The 21,538-nt window shown below is 43.6% G+C and overlaps 1 protein-coding gene across 1 annotated transcript; it reads right to left on the bottom strand.

The window, feature by feature from the left end:
* Positions 1 to 46: 46 nt before the first annotated feature.
* LOC8037829 (cytochrome P450 4V2) lies at positions 47 to 21,532 on the bottom strand. The gene is made up of 11 exons (XM_029976591.4): positions 21,289 to 21,532; positions 18,992 to 19,101; positions 15,877 to 15,965; positions 13,559 to 13,758; positions 13,260 to 13,329; positions 11,793 to 11,919; positions 9,162 to 9,359; positions 4,379 to 4,552; positions 4,242 to 4,308; positions 1,859 to 2,038; positions 47 to 228 (listed from the first exon to the last, which is right to left on the bottom strand). Exons 1-11 carry the CDS (start codon positions 21,530 to 21,532, stop codon positions 47 to 49), a joined length of 1,641 nt encoding a protein of 546 aa, XP_029832451.2.
* Between the last annotated feature and the right edge of the window lie 6 nt (positions 21,533 to 21,538).

Genomic DNA, 21,538 nt, shown 5'->3' on the forward strand with positions numbered 1-21,538 from the left:
GTTCGGTCCAATGCTATGATTCAAACGTTTCGTCGATGAGCTAGTGTCATTGCAGAGTCAGGCAGAGTTCTGGTCGTCTTCGGAACCAGACTTTGTTGCCGCCCTTGTCTTTCACGATCACTTCGTAGGCAACATTGAGTTGATCCATTGGAATTTTGCATTCGACTTGGTACTTACGAAGCACCTTCGCCAGTATTAGTTTCATCTCCATCATTGCAAATTTCTGCCCTGAAAGCAGAAAAAAAAGAAAGGTTTTCTTTACAACTATTGCAGTCAAAAGGTGTCTTCTTTTGGCGAATTACGAAAGTACAAAGAAATGAAAAGAAGAAGGCGGGGGGAGGGGGGGGGGGGGTAACGACTGTTCCCAATTTGGCTGGCTCATTCGAAGCTGAAACACCATAACCGTTCATTCACACTGGAAGCGGATCCGCGTTCGCAAAGTGGTTGTGAACGCGGTTGTATAAAGATCCAGTACAATTGCACGCGCCCTTGATGTCATCGAGTGCGCGTGCAATTGTACTGGATCTTTATACAACCGCGTTCGCAACCGCTTTGCGAACGCGGATCCGCTTCCAGTGTGAATGAGCGGTAAGGTGTTTCTGCTTGGCACACCAAACACTGGAGGATAATATTTATTTGTTTTCTAAAACGCTGAGAGGTTACTCATATGCTAAAACATTACGAATCTTAGTGAAATTTGTTTTCTTCTATATAATTAAACGTTTTTTTTCTAGCACATCTTTATGAAACGAACAGAGAAAGACGCCCGCGGTTTATACAATGGTAACCTCTCTTTAGCTCAGCGATGGCAGACGAGAGTAACACTATTTGGTTCAACAAAACTTTCGTTATAATTATTTTACGCACAGTTATATATAGGGCGTTTGAAATGCTGAGGCTCGAACTAAAATAGGTTGACAATATCGGCTCTTGCACAGAGCGATCTAAACTTTTCGTCAGAGGTGTATTTCACAAGAGGGTTTTACCTTGCAAAATTATAAGGCCCAGTTTCCTTTCTGCAAACTATAAGTCCAAAAATCTATCCAGGGTTGACGGAGAACTTCGACGCAGAGGACGGAGTTTAGTGTCGGGGCGCGTTCGGCGCACCTATTGATAGATGGCACTATACTTTCTTGTTCCGGCTTGCTTTAAAAAAAAATATATCCAGACCACCCTCCAAGACCGTGGTCTATTAAAATTAGCGTAGTATTTTTGTAACATACCTTTGGTTTAAACAAAAAAATGCGGGTAATGACAGCAAAACTTAAAGTAACAACAAAAAAAAAAAAACGCGATTGCATGATGCCGGTTTTGCTGCCGACGGATTTCGTCTGCGTGTCGTCAGTTTAATTAGCTGGTCGACTACACCTCCCAACGCTGCTCCCTAGGCCATCTATCAAAATATGCGTAAACGCGGTCCGCCACTCGACTCGGTCGCCTGTGTCGCCGCCCGCCGTTGACCCAAGCAATTTTTTTGGCCCAATCCTTTTGCATAAAAAGAGATGCGTCTTGTAAATTTACAAGGTAAAACCAACCCGTCCAATACAGCTTCGCCAAAATATTTAGATTGCTACAGGCAGGCGTCGATTTTTACGGGTAATTTTAGACCGAGCCTTGGCATTTCAGACACCCTATATAGTCAGTGACTGCGTAAGAAACGCAGGGCGTATACCGAGACTTGAACACCTCGTTATCACTCCGCAGCCAATGAGTCTGCGCTATTGGCCAATAGAACGCCAAAGAAAGAATCACGAAGTGAGACGCGTGAACATAATATGCAACGCCTTGCGCTTCTTAAGATGTCCGTGACCACAGGGATGCATTTCTTTGAAATCTCAAATTAAACCTCTAAGCGTACCGATGCAGTTCTTGGAGCCCCCAGAGAAGGGAATGTAGCTGAACGGGTGCCGGGCTTTGATCTCTTCGGACATGAACCTTTCCGGGATAAAGGATTCGGGATCTTTGAAGTATTTGGGATTGCGGTGGAGGCTGTATAGGCTTATAAAGCACATCACGCCTTCTGGTACCTTGTAGCCACCTAAAGAACAGCAACAGAAAAAAAAAGCAATAGACGTATGTCGTGACGTTGCAAGACTTCTTTCAACAAGCGCGCCATCGCTCTCGCGCTAACTATCAAGCGCTCGAGCCATATCTCTTCAAACTGCTTGCACTCTAATGGGCTTACTTTTTGCTTTAAGAGGAAGAAAATTAAGTGTTTAATGGCACAGCGGTAACTAAGGCCATAATGTGCCAAACACATATTTACTATAAGAAAACAGGACGGTAGTCGGACCTGACAGAAAAAATCTAAAGGAATATCAAGGGTGCCAATAGACAACTGATGTTTCGCAAAAAGAGAAAAATAAATAAAAATATGTAAATTGAAAAGGTAAATTTGTGTTTTGCGAAACGTTTTTTGTTTCTTTAAAGTGGTTTTCAAATAAATTTTGGGGTGGGATGAATAATTTTAGATTAGAATTTTACTAATCGCATATAATTCAGGGGGTCAAAATAATTTTCGGTACGAAAATTCGAAACTATAGCGGACTATTTCGTACCACCTTTCTATTAAAAGGTTTCCGCCTTTTCACTGTGAACATCTGCGGTACCCAAAGCATGTCAGCCGAGCCCAGCTCAGGCATTGCACACGAGCACTTCGTCACTCGAACGTATGTACATGCTCGTCAACAATCAATCCGTCGACGAATATTTGAATTCGCGTTCGTGGGAAATGAGTGCCGTGGCGGCACTTGTCATCGCTTGCGATTGACATGTTCTCTAATGTACTTAAGAAGGGCGGTGGAAGCTTGGCGTCCTCGTATCGGTGCCGAAGCACGTCACGACTGCGTTGAAAAATTATTTCGTGGCCCCTTTAAGGCTAGATAAGGATTTTTTTTTTCAGTCTGTCATAATAAAATATGCTAAAAACACAAAAAATCACGATTTTTTGAAAATAAATAAATATGTTTGATTGATTTAAATCATATTAATTTGTTTTAGATTACTATAGCTCCAAAACAGTATTTTTTTATTAGGATATGTTTCTTTAAATATGGCAGATTAATTAACCAATGGAGGCAAAAATACTCCAAAAGCCAGGAGACGTCATAATTAAAATAAAAACACCGACTTGACATAACACAAAATATTCCTACCAATGGAGGTAGGAATCTTCTTGAGGCGGCAAGACGCTCGAGTTGTGAAGCCGGGGGAAACTTCCGGTTGGAGGGGCACGCCCTCAACGACGATCAAAACCAAAAGACGCTATTGGACTTGGGAACCCTCGGGCGCTATTGGACGGACTTGGGCGCCCTCAGGCGTGTGCTCACCGATCGCGACCTCTACTTCCGGCTTTACTTGGAATTTTTTTATTTTTCGCAGGTTTGAGCCAGTATGTCGCCTCCTCTTATTTCTGCCTCAATAAATTCGCCAACCTTTCCAATGACTCATATTAAAGCGGAAGCAAGAATTACTCTAAGTATAAAGTACTTCAATGAATGTTTTCTTTATGTAAACCCGCCTGATGAGGACAAACGCTGCTAGAGTTTTGGTTAGTTATAAATCTCTATCTGCTCTCTGTTTCGCTTTCTTATCTGCTTGCAATATGACGTTACTCTCCTAGTTTTCATTTTTCTCGCATTGTCGTTTGCTTGACGTAACTTACGTATAAAGTGGAAGGAAGAAAAGAAAGCTCAACGCTCGGATTGCTCATAACGGAATCGCGTTTTTCTCGTTTTCAGCCTGATATAAATATTTATTCCCTACTGATTTTTTCATCTAAATAAAACCAATTCACGTATAAAACATCACTTAGTGGATACACGGCGAATAAAAAGTAATATTGGGGAATTATTTTTGTAAGAAAGTTTTGATTTAAAGCATTATAATAAAACTGCTCTTATAGAAATTATGTTCTAACCGCAATTTAAATCAGTATTGAAATCATCTTGATTTTTATGCTACCACGTTTGAGGAAGTCAGTCACACGTGTTTTGAACAAATTTCATGATGTAACCGTTCGAATAACCGTTCCTTTGTACACGGATGAACGCATACATGCTCCATCTGGTATTGTGCACGAAAAACAGCGGGGTGCAAACAAGAAACAAAAACAAAAAAAAGTTAATGTTTCAATAAAGTTTAGGCGTCGGCCTCGTGCCCCCCTGCACCTACAAGGAGTATTGACGATTGAAAAAGTATTACCAGCATAGGTGTCAGCTAGATAGTGCATTAATGCTCACCCAAGATGAGATCTTCATCGAGTACCCTTCCGATCAGGGGGAAAGCAGGATACAGCCTCAAGGACTCCTAAAACAGGGCGAGTAAAGAGATCATGTCGTTACGTAGCTCAGGCAGCATGTCCAGGACGAGTTCGAACCTTCAAACAGCATTCCAGATACTTCATTTTTCTGAGGTCGTCTGCGGTGATCTCGCCGTCGAGGTTGCCGCCGAATATTCCGTCAAGCTCCACATGAACCTTCCTTTGAGCGTCTCTGTTGTGGGCGAGCAGGTTCAACGTCCAGCACGTTGACGTCGTGAGAGTATCGTTTCCCTAAAAGAAAAAGAAAAAAAAAAGAGAAAAACACATATATTTTGGTATATAGTTGACATCGCCAAACATTCATCAAACACTCGCACACCAATCATAAATAGTTATAATTAAGGTAAGTGAGTGAAAACTTAAAGGACGCTGAAGCTTCGCCCTTAAGAGTGAAACGGAATAGCGTTATCGGGCCCCGATCACATCGCCTTCTTATTCACCTCTCATGCTATTATTGCCGGTGATCAGGAAGTGTGGCGGACATGGCCTATAGTCGGTAGCGTGTCTTGCTCGCCACCGAAGAGTTGTAGCTTCGAATCCTGCCTAAAATTCTTCAAACTTTTGCTTTAAGTCAAATGAATTAATTTCTAAAGCAAAATCTTTTGAGACACACGGCGACCTTTAATGCACATTAGGTGACATCTTTTGTTATTCACTTTCTTTACACGCGTGTCGTCACCTCTCACGTGAGCTTTTGTGGGTTCGAAATTCCCTCGCGTGGTCACGTTGCTCTGACGTCATGACCTTATCGACCAATCAGGATTTTTCCGTCACAACGCCACCAAGGCTTTTTTGCGACACTAGCTCCTTATGGCTACCTATTTAAAACGTGTCATTTAATGAATGCAATCAGTCTACTGCCCAGTGGTATCGGGTGAAAAAAAAAAAAAAGTGTTAGACGGAGCCCTCGAGACCCCCCTTCCGAAAGTACGTGAAATGATAACTCCGTGACTGGTTTATGGCGCGTTTACACTTCGGATTCGCGGGGCGCAGGAGGAAAGCGGATGTTGGAGACGGGTGGTGAAATTGACTCGTCACTGGTGGAAAATTTGGATAAGTCCGGGACCCGTATCCCAGAATTTCCGCCAGCGACGAGTCGATTTCGCCACCCTGCTCCAAAATCCACGTACCGTCCGCGCAGAACCGCCGCGCGAATCCGCAAGTGTAAACGCGCCGTTGGAGAAGGGGGAAGGAGTAGGAACTCCCCTTTTACTTTTCTTCTTGTGCCCCAGACGTCACTTTTGTCCCCTTACGGATATTAGTGTGTCACTCTAGCCCCTTCCCCTGGCAAATAGCGAGCGCTCGGCGCGCGCTCGCCGAGCGGATTCTTGTTTCCCTCGCGAGATGAGAGCAATCTCTCCGCGTGTGCCGCTTGTAGATCTGGAGCCAGTGGGGCGCTCGCCGAGCGGCTCCAACCGCTCCGTGGAAAAGTGGCGGAGCGCGTCGAGCGGTCCGGAGTAGTTCTGCGCGCAGCCTTTTTCGGAGGAGTGCGATCTGTGGTCGTTTCTCGCAACGTTTCAGTTTCGTTATCGACATTCCCGCGGGGGAGTGAAGGAGTTTCGCGGCTTTTTTGTTTCGAATGCTGGGTGGGCTCCCTTGTTGTGCTTGTTTTCGTTCCCCTCCTCATGACCGACTCGCCCGAGCCTACTGCGGCGATGACATCGTTGCAGCTAATTTCAGGAGGTCTAATAAAACGCAGTGACAGCGACGAAGATACCAGCTATAGCTCCAGCTCGAGTGACTACGAGGCAGCCGTTCTCGGCGAAGTGTTTGCCGAGTCGTTTGGCTGGCCTGAGAAGAGGCCCAAGATACCGCGTTACGTTGAAGGCGTTGTGCGCGCCTATTTGGACGAAGAGCTAGGTATGTCGTTTATTCGTTTTGTGGTCTCTGTAATGCAATTGGAATAATTAGAAGACGACACGCCAAGTACTCCGCGGATGGAAGTCGCCTTCGGAGATGACGATCGCTTTACGGCATACGTGTTTGGTATTAATAGCATCCTACGGCTCGTACAAGTACTTCTAGTTGTCTTCATCGGGCTTATATAATTGTAAGGAAAAATGAACTGTAAGGAAAAACGTCGGGGTCACCGTTAATCAAGTAGTAAACAATCAATTTTTCGTCAAAGCATAAAGTTCCGATCAGAACTTCATGCTTTCAGCAAGATAGCAATGGGGAACCGCAACCACCGCAACTGTTCAAAAGCGAGAGCAGACGCTTTGGAGGCGGTGGCGCTGGGAGCGTTACGCTCGATTTGCTCCGCAGCGCGTGCCACTAGGATGGACCACGTGACCGATCGCTCACGGAGGCCGACCGCTCGACGACCGCTAGCGCGCAGCGCTCGGCATTTTCCAGGGGAAGGGGCTATAAATGTTTACCAAAGGTGGCTGTCCCCTCTCTCTCTCCCGACCTGGCTTCGACAGGTATGCGTACCCGAGGTCCAACCGCAGTCGACGTTACGTGACCCAGTGGGAGCTAATTAAGCCGCGCGAAAAGTGCATCGTCACGGCAGGTACGCCATCACCGGTTGAAACAATCATGTTCTAAAAATAACGCAGGGTCAAGGCGCATTCACTCCGCGTGATTGGTTTAAGATGGTGAGGGCAAACGTACAGATGAGCGCCGTGACGCTACACTTTCGACGCTGCTCGATTGGCTAAATGGATGGATGGATGTTACTGACTCTTTGAAACGGGCGGTAGTTTGCGCCACCTAGCCCATCGGACCATGACGTCCCCTGCGATCGCAATTTGAGATGCACTAAAGTGGTTTCCGAGATCCTCATTTTATGGTGGTAACGCGATCTGCCCGCTGAATGCATCCAAAAAGTCTAACAATTACAGTCATGCGTGGCCTATTTTCCTGCTAAAAAAAAAAAAAAAAAAAACAAATGTCCGAAGTTTGCGGAAATGCCCTTTTTCAGGGCAAATTCCCTGCGTGAAGCGGTGGATCGCACGCGCGGGCGGATCAGCGGAGTAATTCCGGATCCCAAGTAGTCCGAAGCTGCCGCTGTCTCGGACGAACTATACGTTTTAGCAGCTGTTTGTGCGTGCATCTGATGATTCACAATCTGACGCCGTTAGAATGAGAAATCCTTCGCCGGTCAAGGCTGTTTAAATATACTCCAACGTCAAGGAACACAACGCGAGCCGGCGCAAAAACGACGTGGTAATAGCGTCGTCTCGCGCAGCAGATTTTCCTTTCCTGGTCAGTACAAATCATGGGATCGGTGTGATCGTGCTTCCAAGCAGCGATTGGGGGCAGTGGTTAGCAGTTTGAAAAGAAGAAACTAGGGGAAATACGAGTGCACACCAGCGTTTAGTTTCTCAAAACGTTGCACAAACGTCGCCGGAAAAAAATAAAAATTGGAATATCGCGTCCGTCGAAGCTAGCCGCTTGGCAGGTTCGCCGGATTCGCGTTAAGTCGACTCCGGTAAATCCGCCGGGATACTTTGATTGAAGTAATGAGTTCAATATTCCACTGCGACCCTTTTCCTCACCGCTACTATCGTTTACAAACAAAAACACCCCAGTTAAAAAAAAAAAAAAATTGGCCGGCTAAATAGCAGATGTTTGACTGGGTGCACCGTTCCCGTATATTCGACGGCGCTTGTCGTTTCAATCGCGAACAGCATTCGGCGCTTGCGCGGCGTCTCATATCTCCCTCCAACGCACTGATTGGCTCAAATGGACCGTAGCTTTCGCCTATTTGCCGAGTGACGGCCAGACGGATTTGTATAACAGGTATTGAAGAACGATGAGCGTGCTCGTGTGGGTCAGGATCAATGAAGGATGGGGTTTTGTCGACCTTGTATTACATGTTTATTCTTTCTTTATTCCTGACTTACAGCTGCCGCTGCGGTAAAATGTAACCGAACACGGAGTCGGAGATGCAGTCTGATTTGGAACGGTGTTCTGATGCATAAAGTAAGTTAAGAAACTTACACGTGCTTGCGGGTTGTCAATGTCGGTTGTTTGTGTTTTATCACTCTGGTGGGACTAAAGCATTAGAGCGCATGTTTCCCAAAACGAGGGCAAACTTTAGACACCACAGGTATCAGTTCCGACTCCGTGTATACTTGTTACCTGTATTTTGTCTTCATGAACGTCACGGCAGAGAAGACAAATTCGAACCGTGCTTTACCCCCCCCCCCCCCCCCTTCCCTCTTTGCATCTACTGCGAACTAGGGAATCGCGACCCACGGTTTGGCAACCACTAGCATACACAAAGCCTTTACTTATTTTCAGATGCTTTGTCACATCCTCCACAGTTACCCGTTTATCAGACAGATTCAGTTCGCGCGCACGCTCAATGTAAGTTGCAATCACGGACGTGCGAACGGCTCCTTCTTTATAGCTGACACTTGTCCATCCTTTTATTAATTTCTCTATTCATTCATACACACTATTTATGTGACGAAACACTTCCTAATACTCTGCACAAAGTCTTCGATAAATATCAGCTCCAGACACGTGGCCCCAGAAAACAAAAACAAAACTCCCCCACTTACGCAATTCGGAAGCGGAGTAGTCATTGTTTCTCGAACTTTAGACGCGATTTAACTGACTTAACAGGTTCAAACCTGCACACCAGTGACAAGGAACAGCGACTTAGCGACCTCGTACAAAAAGTGCCGATAAGACAGTGAGGAAACAGAAATTCTAAGATAAGCAGAGGCTGGATAATTTCGGAATCACACTTGTACATTACGTCTATGTTTTCGTTATAAAATATTTTAAAAAACGCAGCCCAATATTTTGCTTTTGTTCCACTCATGTGAGCCAGACTCACTTTTGACCATGTGAGCTAATAATCGAAGCGACTTTGCAGGGTACTCACCGCGGCGATAATGGTGTCAATGTCCCTTCTGACGTCGTCTAGAGTGTAGCGGTCGTCCTCGCGATGTTTCTTCAGCAGTAGATTCATCAGCGTGTTCTTATTCTCGGAACAGTCAGTCTCATCGTCGTGTTGATCGTCCGGTGAATATTTCGGAAAAGATTTCTCGCTTTGCGACGCTTGTGATCTTCGTTGTATAATCTAAAACAAGAACAATAAGACATCAACAAGAACAATGCAATCAATCAGCTTTAAAGGCTCGATGACCAGTAAGCGAAACAGTGTAAGCGTACCTTAATAATGCCCGAAAGTAAATAATTATCACTTCTAACCAAGGAAGTCCCGTAGCGGAATCCGGCGAGTATGGCCGCCTCAGTCAGTTTCGGTCTGAAAAATCACTGTCCCAGCATGCAATCGTGTAACCCCCGCTTCGTAAAGGCATGGTTCACAAATTTGATTTTGACTGTGACCGAAGACGTCGTGATCTCTTGCGATCGTTTACAGCGAAACAACGCACCACAAATCGAAGTGAGCGAGTGAAGGTTTTATCAGTGCGTATACAAACAGGACTGCATGCTAGATATCATCTGACTGTGATGGCACCACACATCAGTGGAACACTCTGGCACAGTGGCGCTAACTGTCGCGTAGCCGCAGAACTTGGTGTAACCAGACTGAAGGGTTGGCTTAATTCGCGAGATCGAATTCTACGCACCATCTATAACATATGGTCGCTTATACCGTTGTCAAAATTATTGGAGGCCCGCAGCGAAAGAACGGTGTTTAAAGTATTATGAGAAAGAAACGGATATTGCGAGTGTATCAGGTATACCCGATAAATGGCGGAAGTGTGGTATCTGGTTTTAAGCGACCACAAAAGATCGCAACGTATTTGCTCATGCACAAACTCAATTGTGTAAACTAGTCTTAAAGGTACTGTGCTCGCCAAGCTGATGCGCGGAGCACGGGAAGTCTGTTTTGTCATCGGAGTGCTATCCTGGAAGTAGCCAAGTGACTGCTTTTTCAGGCAGCTCTCAAGACAACATATCAAAGTACTACGCCTCCGAGCCGTTGCTCAGCTACCTCCGGGAGAGCGTTCACGTGAGAAAGTTGGCGTGTTCCGCATGAGTTTAATTAACGCTGAAAGTTAAAATACCTGGTTAGCAGTGGCACTATACTGGCGAAAAAATTGGTTAACTGCGGAGACACCGGACTAATTTTTTTTTTAGGTTGACTAACCCCCACCCTGTCTTTACCTACATTACAAAAACAAATTGATCTGACTGCTGGCAAAGGAGGCTTGAATGCGTCATCTGAAGCAGACGTGCGGGGCACGGTTAGATTGTAATGCAATGGGATTATTTTCTCAAGCAAAGTTTTTCTTTAGTTCACTTTTGGCCTTTCCAGTGCTTATCACCCGGGCGAAAAATGCTGGGTCACTGAGCTGTGGATGCATGGGCAGCGTCCGACATACAGCACAGGAGAGCTACGGCGCATGGTCAAAAGGCGTTCCACAGCCCAGCATGACAAAAGTTGGCAGTGCGCAAATATGCGATCTTTGCAAAAACCTGTAATCACCGACAGCTTAAAAAATAAAAAAGCAACGACTTTTGCAAACCGTTAATAATTAATGTGTAGATTGTTTTTTAGAATGATACATAGCTTACATAAACGAGAAAACACGTTATATTTGTTCTTTTTATAGCAGCAATTTTCTTAGGTGATCGGGACTTCTAAAATGCGATGTACAGAGAGTTTACTTTTAATTCGAACATTTTTTTTTGTTTAAGGAAGGGAGTAAAAGTTAGTCGAGTGCCGTCTTCACCATGTATTTTTAAGGCGCGGCGGGTATTAGATGACGAGTACAATTCATGATAAGGTGACGAACTAACTGAGGTGTGTTCATTAAGTTTTTCATTATTGATTTTGAGGGTCATGTTGCAATTGCAGATTTGATGATAATAACTATCAGAGGTCAGATCAAATTAAACAAAATTTTGCGAAAGAGAAATGTTTCTTTTTTAGATATTAATCAAATGTATTTTCGGGTTTCTTCACCAGTATTAAATGTCACGCTGAGAAGATAGCGCCACAAGCCCACCCACACTGACGTTTTAATCGAGTCTTATCTCGGCAGCGTGTCCTCGGGCATTGGCGGTAGCACAGTCGACACGAGTGACGATGGGACTGGAACGTCTGCGCCACTCTTCTACGCGTCATTCTGGGCAGGGCTCGTGGCGCTCCTATGCGCGTAACTTTTAAATCGTGCGAAAAAAAGTCGAAAATTGATCGATGAATATAAAGCTATGCACCACATTTTCGCAAATTCTTTTAGTAGGTTTGGACTCTAATAGTAATTGCCTTTGGGGGGATAATCCTTAATTCTCTCATTTGGACCCTTAAACCAATAATGAACAAGTTAATTAGCGAACTTACCATGGCGATTACCCCCTCATCTAATGTCCGCCAAGTCTGTCTTAAATACGTGTTGAAAACGGCACGGCCTGAGCCCCACCCTTCTAAAAAGAAATCTGTCCAAATTTGTATTGAAGTTTGTACGTATTCTGATAAAAAAAAGGAAAAAAAAAAAAGAAAACTTCTATATGACTGAAATTTTGCGTAGAATTTTCTTACCGAATGTATGAATTCCATCATTTCTTCGAGGTCACGGTTGTACAGTTTTCCTTCGCTTGAGCTGTCATAAATTTTTTGATTCCAGAACCACGGTCTGAAGAATCGCACGGAAACTAGGAACATCACGCTGAAAAATAAGCAACAGATTACTGAACAAGCAAGATATTTTGGCACCTATATTCGTGTTTTTATCTGACTTTTGTTTCGGGAAAATTTAGCTTCAGACACAAGAAAAAACATCGTACAAAAGGATTGAACGAAGAGAAAAAAATAACAGGACAAGCAGGCGCTTTTTGTTCTTTTCGTCCAGGAGTTTTGTCCGCTGTTTTCTTACGTTTAACGATTACAAACCCGTCCAGCTTACCGCCCTACTTATCTTCAAAACTTCAGTACATAAATAGCACGCCTTGCTACTTACTTTCAGTATATGAACAGTACGTCGCAGTACAAAAGTATTGACTCGTTATTTAATGCAGCTGTTATTAGTTATAAATTGATATTTTTTATGTTAGCTTTTGAACGTTTTTGTTAACGTTGGCTATAAGTCTATGACACATATTTATCCTGTCCATGAATATTTCAGGAATGAGTGGATAACTTGTAGTTTAATTAGCATTCAGGCATGGCCTTAAAATTGCGAGACGATAAAAATATGGTTACTAAACTAATTCAAGCTAAGGAAGCAACTAAAAATTTGTGTAATTTGTAAACAAAAGATCTTTTTTTTTAAGTTTTTGCGGCAAACATAGTGGTAACTGCCTTCTCCAGAATAGTGCGGGAAAAAGCAGTCATGTATTGTTTTGTGGCTTCGCGGCAGTGTTGCACAGATGAGCTCTTGGTGCATGTTTCGAAACTTGGTACTTTCGTGGGCTCCTGTCATCAGCTTGTTCAAAATCGCGTCTCCAGAAGAAAGCCCTGCTAAATCTAGCGCTCCAGCGGGAGTGGAACGCAAAGTTCACGTCTCTTGCGGTGGCACACTCCAGTTTTGACCCTGCTATTTCGCCTTTGCCCGTTTCCTCCGGATCACGCGATTGTTCTTTTCTCCTGCGTCTCCTGCCGCCTTTCATCGCATTTGCTGCGCGCTCGCGGCATTGTGATAACACTTAAGAAATTTGCTTGACACGACATGGCTATGAACCAACCCTACAAAACATTCTGTGTAATGTATAAGAAAAAAAATCTTTTGAGCAGTCATGTCCTGAGAGTATAGGCTGACTTACTCATTAATCATAAATGTATCTGTACGTTTTTCTCTTTCAAAGTCAAGATAGCACTTGATATGTTACACTTCTATTCTGAGTAGTGTAAATGCTCAGCAATGTTGCCAATTCGCATAAAAAATTCCTCTTTTTAAAGCTCAAAATGCGTTATATCCGTTATTATGCCCCTGAAATTAGATGAAGGCTTTAGGTTTAGGCCAACGCTTGTTTGCGTAAACTGTCTCGGTCCTTTTTGTGAAAACCATACCGGTTAAAAGACGACATGAAGTTCAAGTTTTTGTCGTCCTGGAGTCCCAATTTCTCTCCCATCGTGACCTCTGAAAAAAGAAAAAAATTGAAAATAAGACAGACAGTGAAACCTTCATTAGGAAAAATATCACAATAATTAGAGCCATGAATGAAAAAAAATTAAGAAAGTCGCGCGTTTTTTTTTGTTTGTTTTGTTTTGCCTAATGTAGAGGGGACACTCGTAAGCTCTGCATTATCATTTCGACAACCAACTCGTAGTAATCAGCATCGCTACCTCCGCTGGAAGCTTACGCGCACCTCCGATGATGTCCATGGCACATTTCTGGGTGGTCTTAAACAGACGGACGGGGTCCTCGGGCGCTTCGTCAATCGCTTCGCCGATGGTGCGCACCAGCCTGTCGCCGTTCTCGTTGAAGATCCGCAGGTAGTTATCCAGGACGCGGAAGTGAAAGGCGGGAGTCATCAGCTTACGCTTGAGACGCCAGATCTCGTCGGTTCTGTAGAGAGAGAGCCTGGCTTTAACGGAGGGAGCGACTCGAACGATGGAGAGCGTTTGCAATTTAATGGCGGACGATTTCTGCGCAGGTTGGATGCGTGTTCCATTGCGCGCGTTGTCGAGTGGCGATAGGGGAAAGCAGGGGGGTGGAGAGCGGAGCAAGGCGGAAACGCTTCCGGACGAGGTCGGCGCCTTTTTACTCATCCATCGCGGCTTATATTGCGAACGCCGTCTATAAACCACGTTACCCCCGATTGAGCAGTTGGAAACACTCGGAAATCAAGGCACTCGATACTGCGTTTCATGTTAAGTTTGACAGCAGGCCACACGCGACGATCCGTTGGGGTCAATTAGTCAGCACCGAAAGTGCATTGTGACGAACGCGCATCGTCTCTGTGCGCCTGCTATCACAAGCTAAACCAATCACGCAAACAAACGCTAAAAAAAAGAGCACGATCACGCCGTATTTACTGGGCACGATTCGTAGTAGCGGGGTCCTGTAGTCACTCACAGCTAAAACAACGCAGAATGTGGCTAATTATATTCACGCTTTTTTGCTTCATCTAGTTCTTCGGTGTTATTATCGTCAAATGCCGCAATTTCCTTTCTCTGTGGAGCGCAGACTTGTACCGTACGCATTACAAGTAATCAAATTACTGGTAATTGATTACTTTTCGGAGTAATTTTGTAATCAGTTGATTACTTTTATTAGGCAGTAATCACAAGAGTAATCTGATTACTTTTTGAGGTAATAAAATTACTTGTAACCGTTACAATTTGTCCACGGGACCCCCCCCCCCCCCCCCCCCCCCCCCGGGCACACGCCTTTTTTTTATGAAATGAGAAAAATAAAATTTGCTTTTTTTTTTTTCGAACGGAAAAACGAAAGATTTTTGCGGAGCTGTAGGAAACGAGGTCAATATCTTTCTATGTAAAGTTTCTGTGGAATGTCAGTTTTTTTTTTTTTATTTTCGAGCTGGGACTGGGAGTGGGAAGCCCCAGGGAAGCCACAGTGCGTGACAAAGGCCGTTCAGGGCGAAGTTTGAGGAAGCAGAATGCAGCTTTGTGAGTCCTTCGTTCAAACTAGCCCCCTCATGCACACACACACAGAAATAAAAAAAAAATAAAAAATCTTGTTTAGGGTACCTACTCGCAGCCCGTAGGAGAACCAGAACCGAAGAATGCCTAAAGCGGATGCAAAATATAACAAAGGCAGTTGAAATATTTCCTCATTTCCCCTACGTGCTCTTTGTGACAAGCAATGTTTCGAGTTGAGAAGTGGTCGGGGCGATCTCTTCCGCTAATGGATACTACACATGATCCGTTTCAAATCCTGGAGCTGCTGCTCTTTTGTATAACATGCGAGCTCATCCACATGTGAATAATAAAATGAGCGATGCAAACTTTGAGCGACAACCCTGGCAAGATCTAGAAACCCCTCCGCTCCCCCCCCCCCCCCCCCCCCACACACACACACTGGTGAACGCCCAAATGATTAAATGTCTTCAAACGAATTCTATGCTTGTGTCCGCATTGTGAAGGTGCAACGACCACGAAGAGGGAGCCAGTTTTTCTTCTTCAATACTTGTGCAAATGTGAAATATAGGTTGGAAGTAGTTCAGTGTTATGGGCTCTAAAGATGTGTCTTCGCACAATAAACTAATCGGAAAAGTAACGATTACTTCTTTAAGTAATGTCCAATTACTTTTGCCGTCGAGTAATTAAGTAATCTAATGGAATACTTTTTTTTAGTAACGTGTACAAGACTGGTGGAGCGAGACTAAGATGCTCCTTATTCGCCTCGCACTGATGTTTTTTTTAACGCTACGTTGGTGGTTATGCGGAGAGCGTCTGCTTCTTTTGCAGTTGTGGTGACGCCAGAACGACGCCGAGCTTTGATTAGCTCTGATTGAAAGGATAGGGGAGAGACCTCAAGGGCAGCTTGCTTTAAGGTCTACCCACTATCCTTCAAACAGAGCCAATCAGAGCTCAGCGTTCTGACGTCACCACAACCCCTGCAAAAGGAGCAGACAAACTTGCGCTCCGCAGAAGCTCTTGGCGCGTAGGCAACCCGCTCTTTGCTCGAAACTTGTACAGTGACTCTCGAGTCCGTACTTACGAAACAAGAAGGCTGAATGTCCCCAACCACGAGTCGATAAAGTGGTACAGAAACGGCTTTTTGTGGTTTCTGGTGCTCGTTAGAAGTGTCTGAAAGTGAAGAAAACATCACGCCTGTTATTCTTTTTCAGTAATAACTCCAAGTGCCTGGATGACACAGTCTCCTCGATGCGGTACATTCTGCGTATAAATTATTTTTATATTAAATCAATTAAAAAGAAATAATAAGAAAAAATTTCCTGTCTTTGCTAAAAGCTTCTTCGAATCTTCGTGCTATAGTCGTTGACAACTTTAAAAACGCATAAAGGCACTTTTTACGTTCACGTAGCTTGATTCGTAATTCGTTCTACGGCGTAATCTTGTCGCCTAATTCCGGAAGTTGATTGGGTGCTGAGGGTTGATAAGATGCTGACGTCTCGCCACGCACTGCGTTTCCCAAGCTCAGAGTGTCTTTGCTATGAAAACTCCGCCTTTTACTGTCTAATATTTTTTATGTTTACTGTCTAATATTTCTTGATGTAAGAGGGCGATATCAGATAGTGCTCCCACCGTACAAAAGTAGTTTTGTTTTGAAAAGTTTGGAAACAAATTCTGCAGATTGTTCAGCATGGACAAGGACAACTTATAATTTTGACGAAGGTCAGGTGCTCCCTTACGTAATGTTTAATAAAACGCCATATGCCGCGCCTGCAAAAAAAAGAAAAAGAAAAAAAAGAGCTTTGGAAACTGGGAGCATTTAAATGTTATCATCGGTGCTTTGCCATCTTAAATCAGACACGGACTAAAGTTTAAGAAGAAAATGCAGAAAAAAAAAACACACACTGGTTAACAAACTGTAGACAAAGTAGACTAGTTTGTCCGACGACTAGAAAAAAATGTTCCATAGATAACCAAAGATCGCAAGCACAAAAATTGTTCTTGATTCACGCTTTTTTTAACATACCCTAGTTTGGGGGTTATTTGGTATGCCAAGGTTAGAGTATATAAACAGGTAAGTGCATTTAATGACGCCGTTCGACTACGACCTTAACATTTTGCATGGAGCTCATCCTTTGATCATATTTAAGTAATTGTCTCTAGAATTTGTGCTGTAAACGGACGTTTATAAAATCATGCATTTCTAAAAGCTCCGCTCAGATATGGCTTCAAAGTACTGCTTAGAAAGCAACAACGAAAGACATTCGACACCGCTAGCGGACAGACAGGACACTCGATGTGTAAAGCATAGAATGTTTTAACGAAACTTGCCCAAATATTTGTCTGCGCGTCCGTGCATTTCCATACAAACGTAGCGGGGATATTGAAGTCACGTGACCTAACGTCATGTGACTTTATGTCACGTACGACGCCGTGACATAGTGGGACAGGAAGTCGAAATCTTTGTGTCGCGTGATACTACGACGCCACGTGACGTCAGGTCAATTTGCCCGCTAAATTTAGCAGGGAAAGTTACAAAAATAAATGAAATGGTTGATCGCTACTCGAAATGATTGCATAATGCACTTTAAATACATTTAAACAATCGCTTCTGATATTAGCGTATTCCACGAGCATTTTAGAAATTAGAGTGTAAAAGTCGCTGATACATATATTTTTTGTATGTCCCCGCGTTCGTACGATACCACCCAGAGGACGATGCCCGTGGATGACGTCATCGTTAGTGGCCCCCGTACCTGTCGTATTGTCCTTGCCCATCCAGGTCGTATAAATGTCTAGTTTCGTTCAATTCACTCTACAATATACTTCTGCGTTCTTTTCAGTGTTACAGTAAAATATGTTAAAACTCTTTGAAGGGTCAAGCCCAGAGCTTCATCCATAAAAATTAACTTCCCTCAGCCAGTGCGGTATATCTTTGTTTTATTTATTCATTTGACATACCTCAAAGCGTTCTAATAGGGCAGTGTATAAAAATAAAAATAAAAATTTTCCGAGGCTAGAAAAAACGAGAAGCAGGAAAGGACGCACTCGATGCACATAAGAAAATGTATATATATAAAAAAAGCAATCGAACACAATAAGGAAAGGACACCATTTACATATGTGCAGAAAGTTCCCGACGTAACACTCATAAACGTATCCTATTTCCACATACAAAAAAGTGGCAATATCAGGAAGCATAAAAAACAATCAGCACACATATGCTTCAGCTCAGAGGGCAGGAAAACAGCCGTTCACATACTGATGAAAACTTTTTTATCTGCGGTTTTGTCAACAGGGTGATTCAAGGAGACGCCAGGCTCTTTAAATCGACCGCGAAATTCGGTTTCTTAACCTATCGCGCTACGACTTTGTGCAGCGTTGCCCACAGATGGTGCAGTTTTGTTTTTGTGAAATTTGCAAAGAGCGAACTTACCTGAGAAAAAAGTAAAGAAAGAAAAAGGCTTAGCTCCTATGGAAACGCAGCGACGCCACCGGTCTTCAAACAACACGGCAGCGTTTCGCACGGGAGACAAGAGATGGCGCAAGCGGTCGCGACGCCAACTGCCGCCAACGAACAAGCATACGACGCCGAGAGCAGGCGTCTTTAGCAGACAAGGAACTGCAGTTCCTTGTTGTTACAGCGCCTGTTTTTGTTTCTGCGACTGTCGCCGCCCGCGGAACGCGCGCCGCTTATGAGTCGAAAAGATTGTCTGCTAAAGACGGCGGTTCTCGGCGTCGTATGCTCGTTCGTTGGCGCGCGTTGACGTAGGGAGCTTACGTTGGCGGCGTTCGTTGCGCCATCTCTTATCTCCCGTGCGAAACGGCGCCGTGTTGTTTGAAGACCGGTGGCGTCGCTGCGTTTCCATAGGAGCTAAGCCTTTTTCTTTCTTTACTTGTTCCTCAGGTAAGTTCGCTCTTTGCAAATTTTACAAAAAAAAAACCCAAAAAAACCCACCACCTTTGGGCAACGCTGCACAAAGTCGTAGTGCGATCGTTTAAGAAAACGAATTTTGCGGTCGATTTAAAGAGCCTGGCGTCTCCTTGAATCGCCCTGTACATTCGGGGAAAACGCGTTCCAGCCTACAATGGCAAGCTGTATCGAAATGTTTCCGCCAACAAATCATGATGTTAAACCTTCAAAACATCCCTGTGTTATGGAGCATGCTCGCCGAACAAGACAGAATGTACGCACGTACCTCGGCTGCATCTGGAGTGTGTATCACTACTAATGGTGTAAATCCGATGTAAACCTTGAAGGTTTTGTCTGTATACTCCTGGCATATGTCACGCATCTGGTTGAATATTTCTAAGGAAAAAGGAAAAAAAAAAACGTTGGGATGAACAAATCGGCTTTCATATTTTCTCTTATAATTAATTTGATAGGTAAAGCTTTGATATGATGATTTTAAGGAAGACTATTAAGTGTTTTCAGTCTCCCTTTACTTATGATCAGACTATTTTTATTATTTTTAACTGCACATAATTGCTTCAGGTTTGTGTAAGAAACACCACAACTATAAGCATCATCCTGGTAACGGGGGAAACGCAGAAAGCTTTGTGCATGTTTTGATATATAAAGACTATCAGCATTATACCAATGACGAAAATAATCCCTGGAGAAGGGGAACAAGGTGGACAAAGGACGAACACAAATCTCCAAACACAGCTAGGTGACTGGTGCGTGACCGAAAAAATCCGCCTGGTCCGGACCGGGACCTCTCCATTTCCAGTGGAGCGCTCTACCACCTGAGCTCACCAGGGGTTAGACGTCAGTAGAGCAAACATGTTTTATCAGCTGCCACCAGCCTAACACCAACAAGGGTGAAAGACTTGCAATTAAGGGTTATGATTACAATGCAATTCAATGCAAAGGTGCAAGCGAGCTGTACAGGTATGACGAAAATAATCCCTCGAGAAGGGGAACAAGGGGGACAAATGACAAACATAAATCTCCAAGCACGGAATTATTTTACATCACGACTAAACTCGAATGTTCCGGGTGGAATATGAGTAGAATATAAATAACTTACATTGAATACGACATTTTTAAACCTAACCGAACCACTCAAGAGTGCACCAAAAGCTCAAATCTTTTTGCAACAAAAAAATGTATCCCTCCCCCCCGAAAAAAAAAAAAAGCTGCCATAAAAAAAAAAAAAAAAGTCGCTGTGCGGTATTTAGGGCAATCCGAAGTCTCTATTACTTTTAATGACCACTAAAAATGCATTATTACTTCAATCGACAGAAATATTGGATCGTCAAGTGCTCAGTTGAATGCAAGGGCTATTAGTATTCAACCAGCTGGCGGATGCAAATGCTTTCTGCATGGGAAACGTTCAAGTCACATGTCGTCTCCGTTCATGATGTAACTGCCTTATTTTTAAAATTGAAACGAGATGAATGCTCTAGTATGTTTTTTTAAATCCGATTGAACGAGTGTCAATTGTAAGGGATCTTGGTGTGTTCATTGACTGCGGATTAACTTTTAAAAATCATGTCCCTTTGTTGTCAGCTCTGCAATGAAAGTTCTAGGAGTTATATCGCGTTTGACCAAGCATTTTAAAAAGCCCCATTGTTCAATACATCTTTTTTTTTCCTTAATGGTTTCAAGGCTTGAGTTTGCTTCTGTGATTTGGAATTCAATTTCTGTAACACAGGCTTTGATCACAGAACATGTGCAAAAAATGATTTGTTCGAATTGTTTATGATAGATGGATTGGACGACGCGTGTATTATGACTATGAATGCTTACTGAATAGATTTTCGCTGAAGCTTTATCACACAGAAGAACAGTCCTTGACTTGGTATTCCTGCATAAGATCATTAATGGTGCCATTGATTCTTCATGGCTTATTAGTAAAATCCATTTCCATGTTCCTTTCCGTGCGACGAGACAGCTCACCTGTTTTGATATTTGCTCACCATGCCGTGTGTCACCTCTTTCTCGTTTACAGACATTGTATAACAGCATTGTGCCACCTCAAATTGACATCACAACACCCCTGCCTACATTTCGCTGTCAGTTGGACGAACTTTTCGTCACTTCATAGCGCGTCAGTGTATATGCATATCTATTTCTTTTTAATGAGTAGGATTTTTGTTTAAGAGTTTTTATTGTACGAGTTGGTGTACCTAAGAGAAGGCCGCTCGGCCGTTTTAGGGCACCCGGAAAAATAAAGATTATTATTATTAAACAAAAATTCTCAATTTTAATCTTTTAACATTTTTTGTAAAATATTGGATATTTTCCCTAAATAAAGTAATAACGCAAATTTCTGAAATTTTTCTCAATTTAAATGACAGAAAAGGGGTAATCAGTAGATAAATATCCGTAACTATGCGCTGCAAAAAAAAAAAGAAGAAAAGGTTAGTTGCTGATTTTTGTTTTAAAGTACGTTTAATTAAAATTAGTGTTTGGCAGTAGGTTAAGTTGATAAGCAGTAAACCGCGAAGCAAACACGTTAATGGAAAATAAACAGCATACAGTACTCACTCGCAGTCGCGCCCTTATATTCCAGCTTGAACTTGAACCTCTCCTTTATAGCGACGAGCAGAAACCAGAAGGGTATGAGGTCCCAAGGACCGGGCATGGGTCTCAGCGTCTTCCACATCCTGAACCAGCCAAGGACACGAGGAGCGACGTAGGCGCACGCTATTGAAGCCAACAGCCACGGGGCCAGCAGCCTGACGAGCGGCCAACCATAAAGCGAAGACGCCTGCAGAAAATTAAGTCCCATCCCGAG

The sequence above is a fragment of the Ixodes scapularis genome, unplaced genomic scaffold, assembly GCF_016920785.2.
Source record: "Ixodes scapularis isolate PalLabHiFi unplaced genomic scaffold, ASM1692078v2 PGA_scaffold3__209_contigs__length_174095766, whole genome shotgun sequence".
Taxonomy (NCBI): Eukaryota; Metazoa; Arthropoda; class Arachnida; order Ixodida; family Ixodidae; genus Ixodes; species Ixodes scapularis.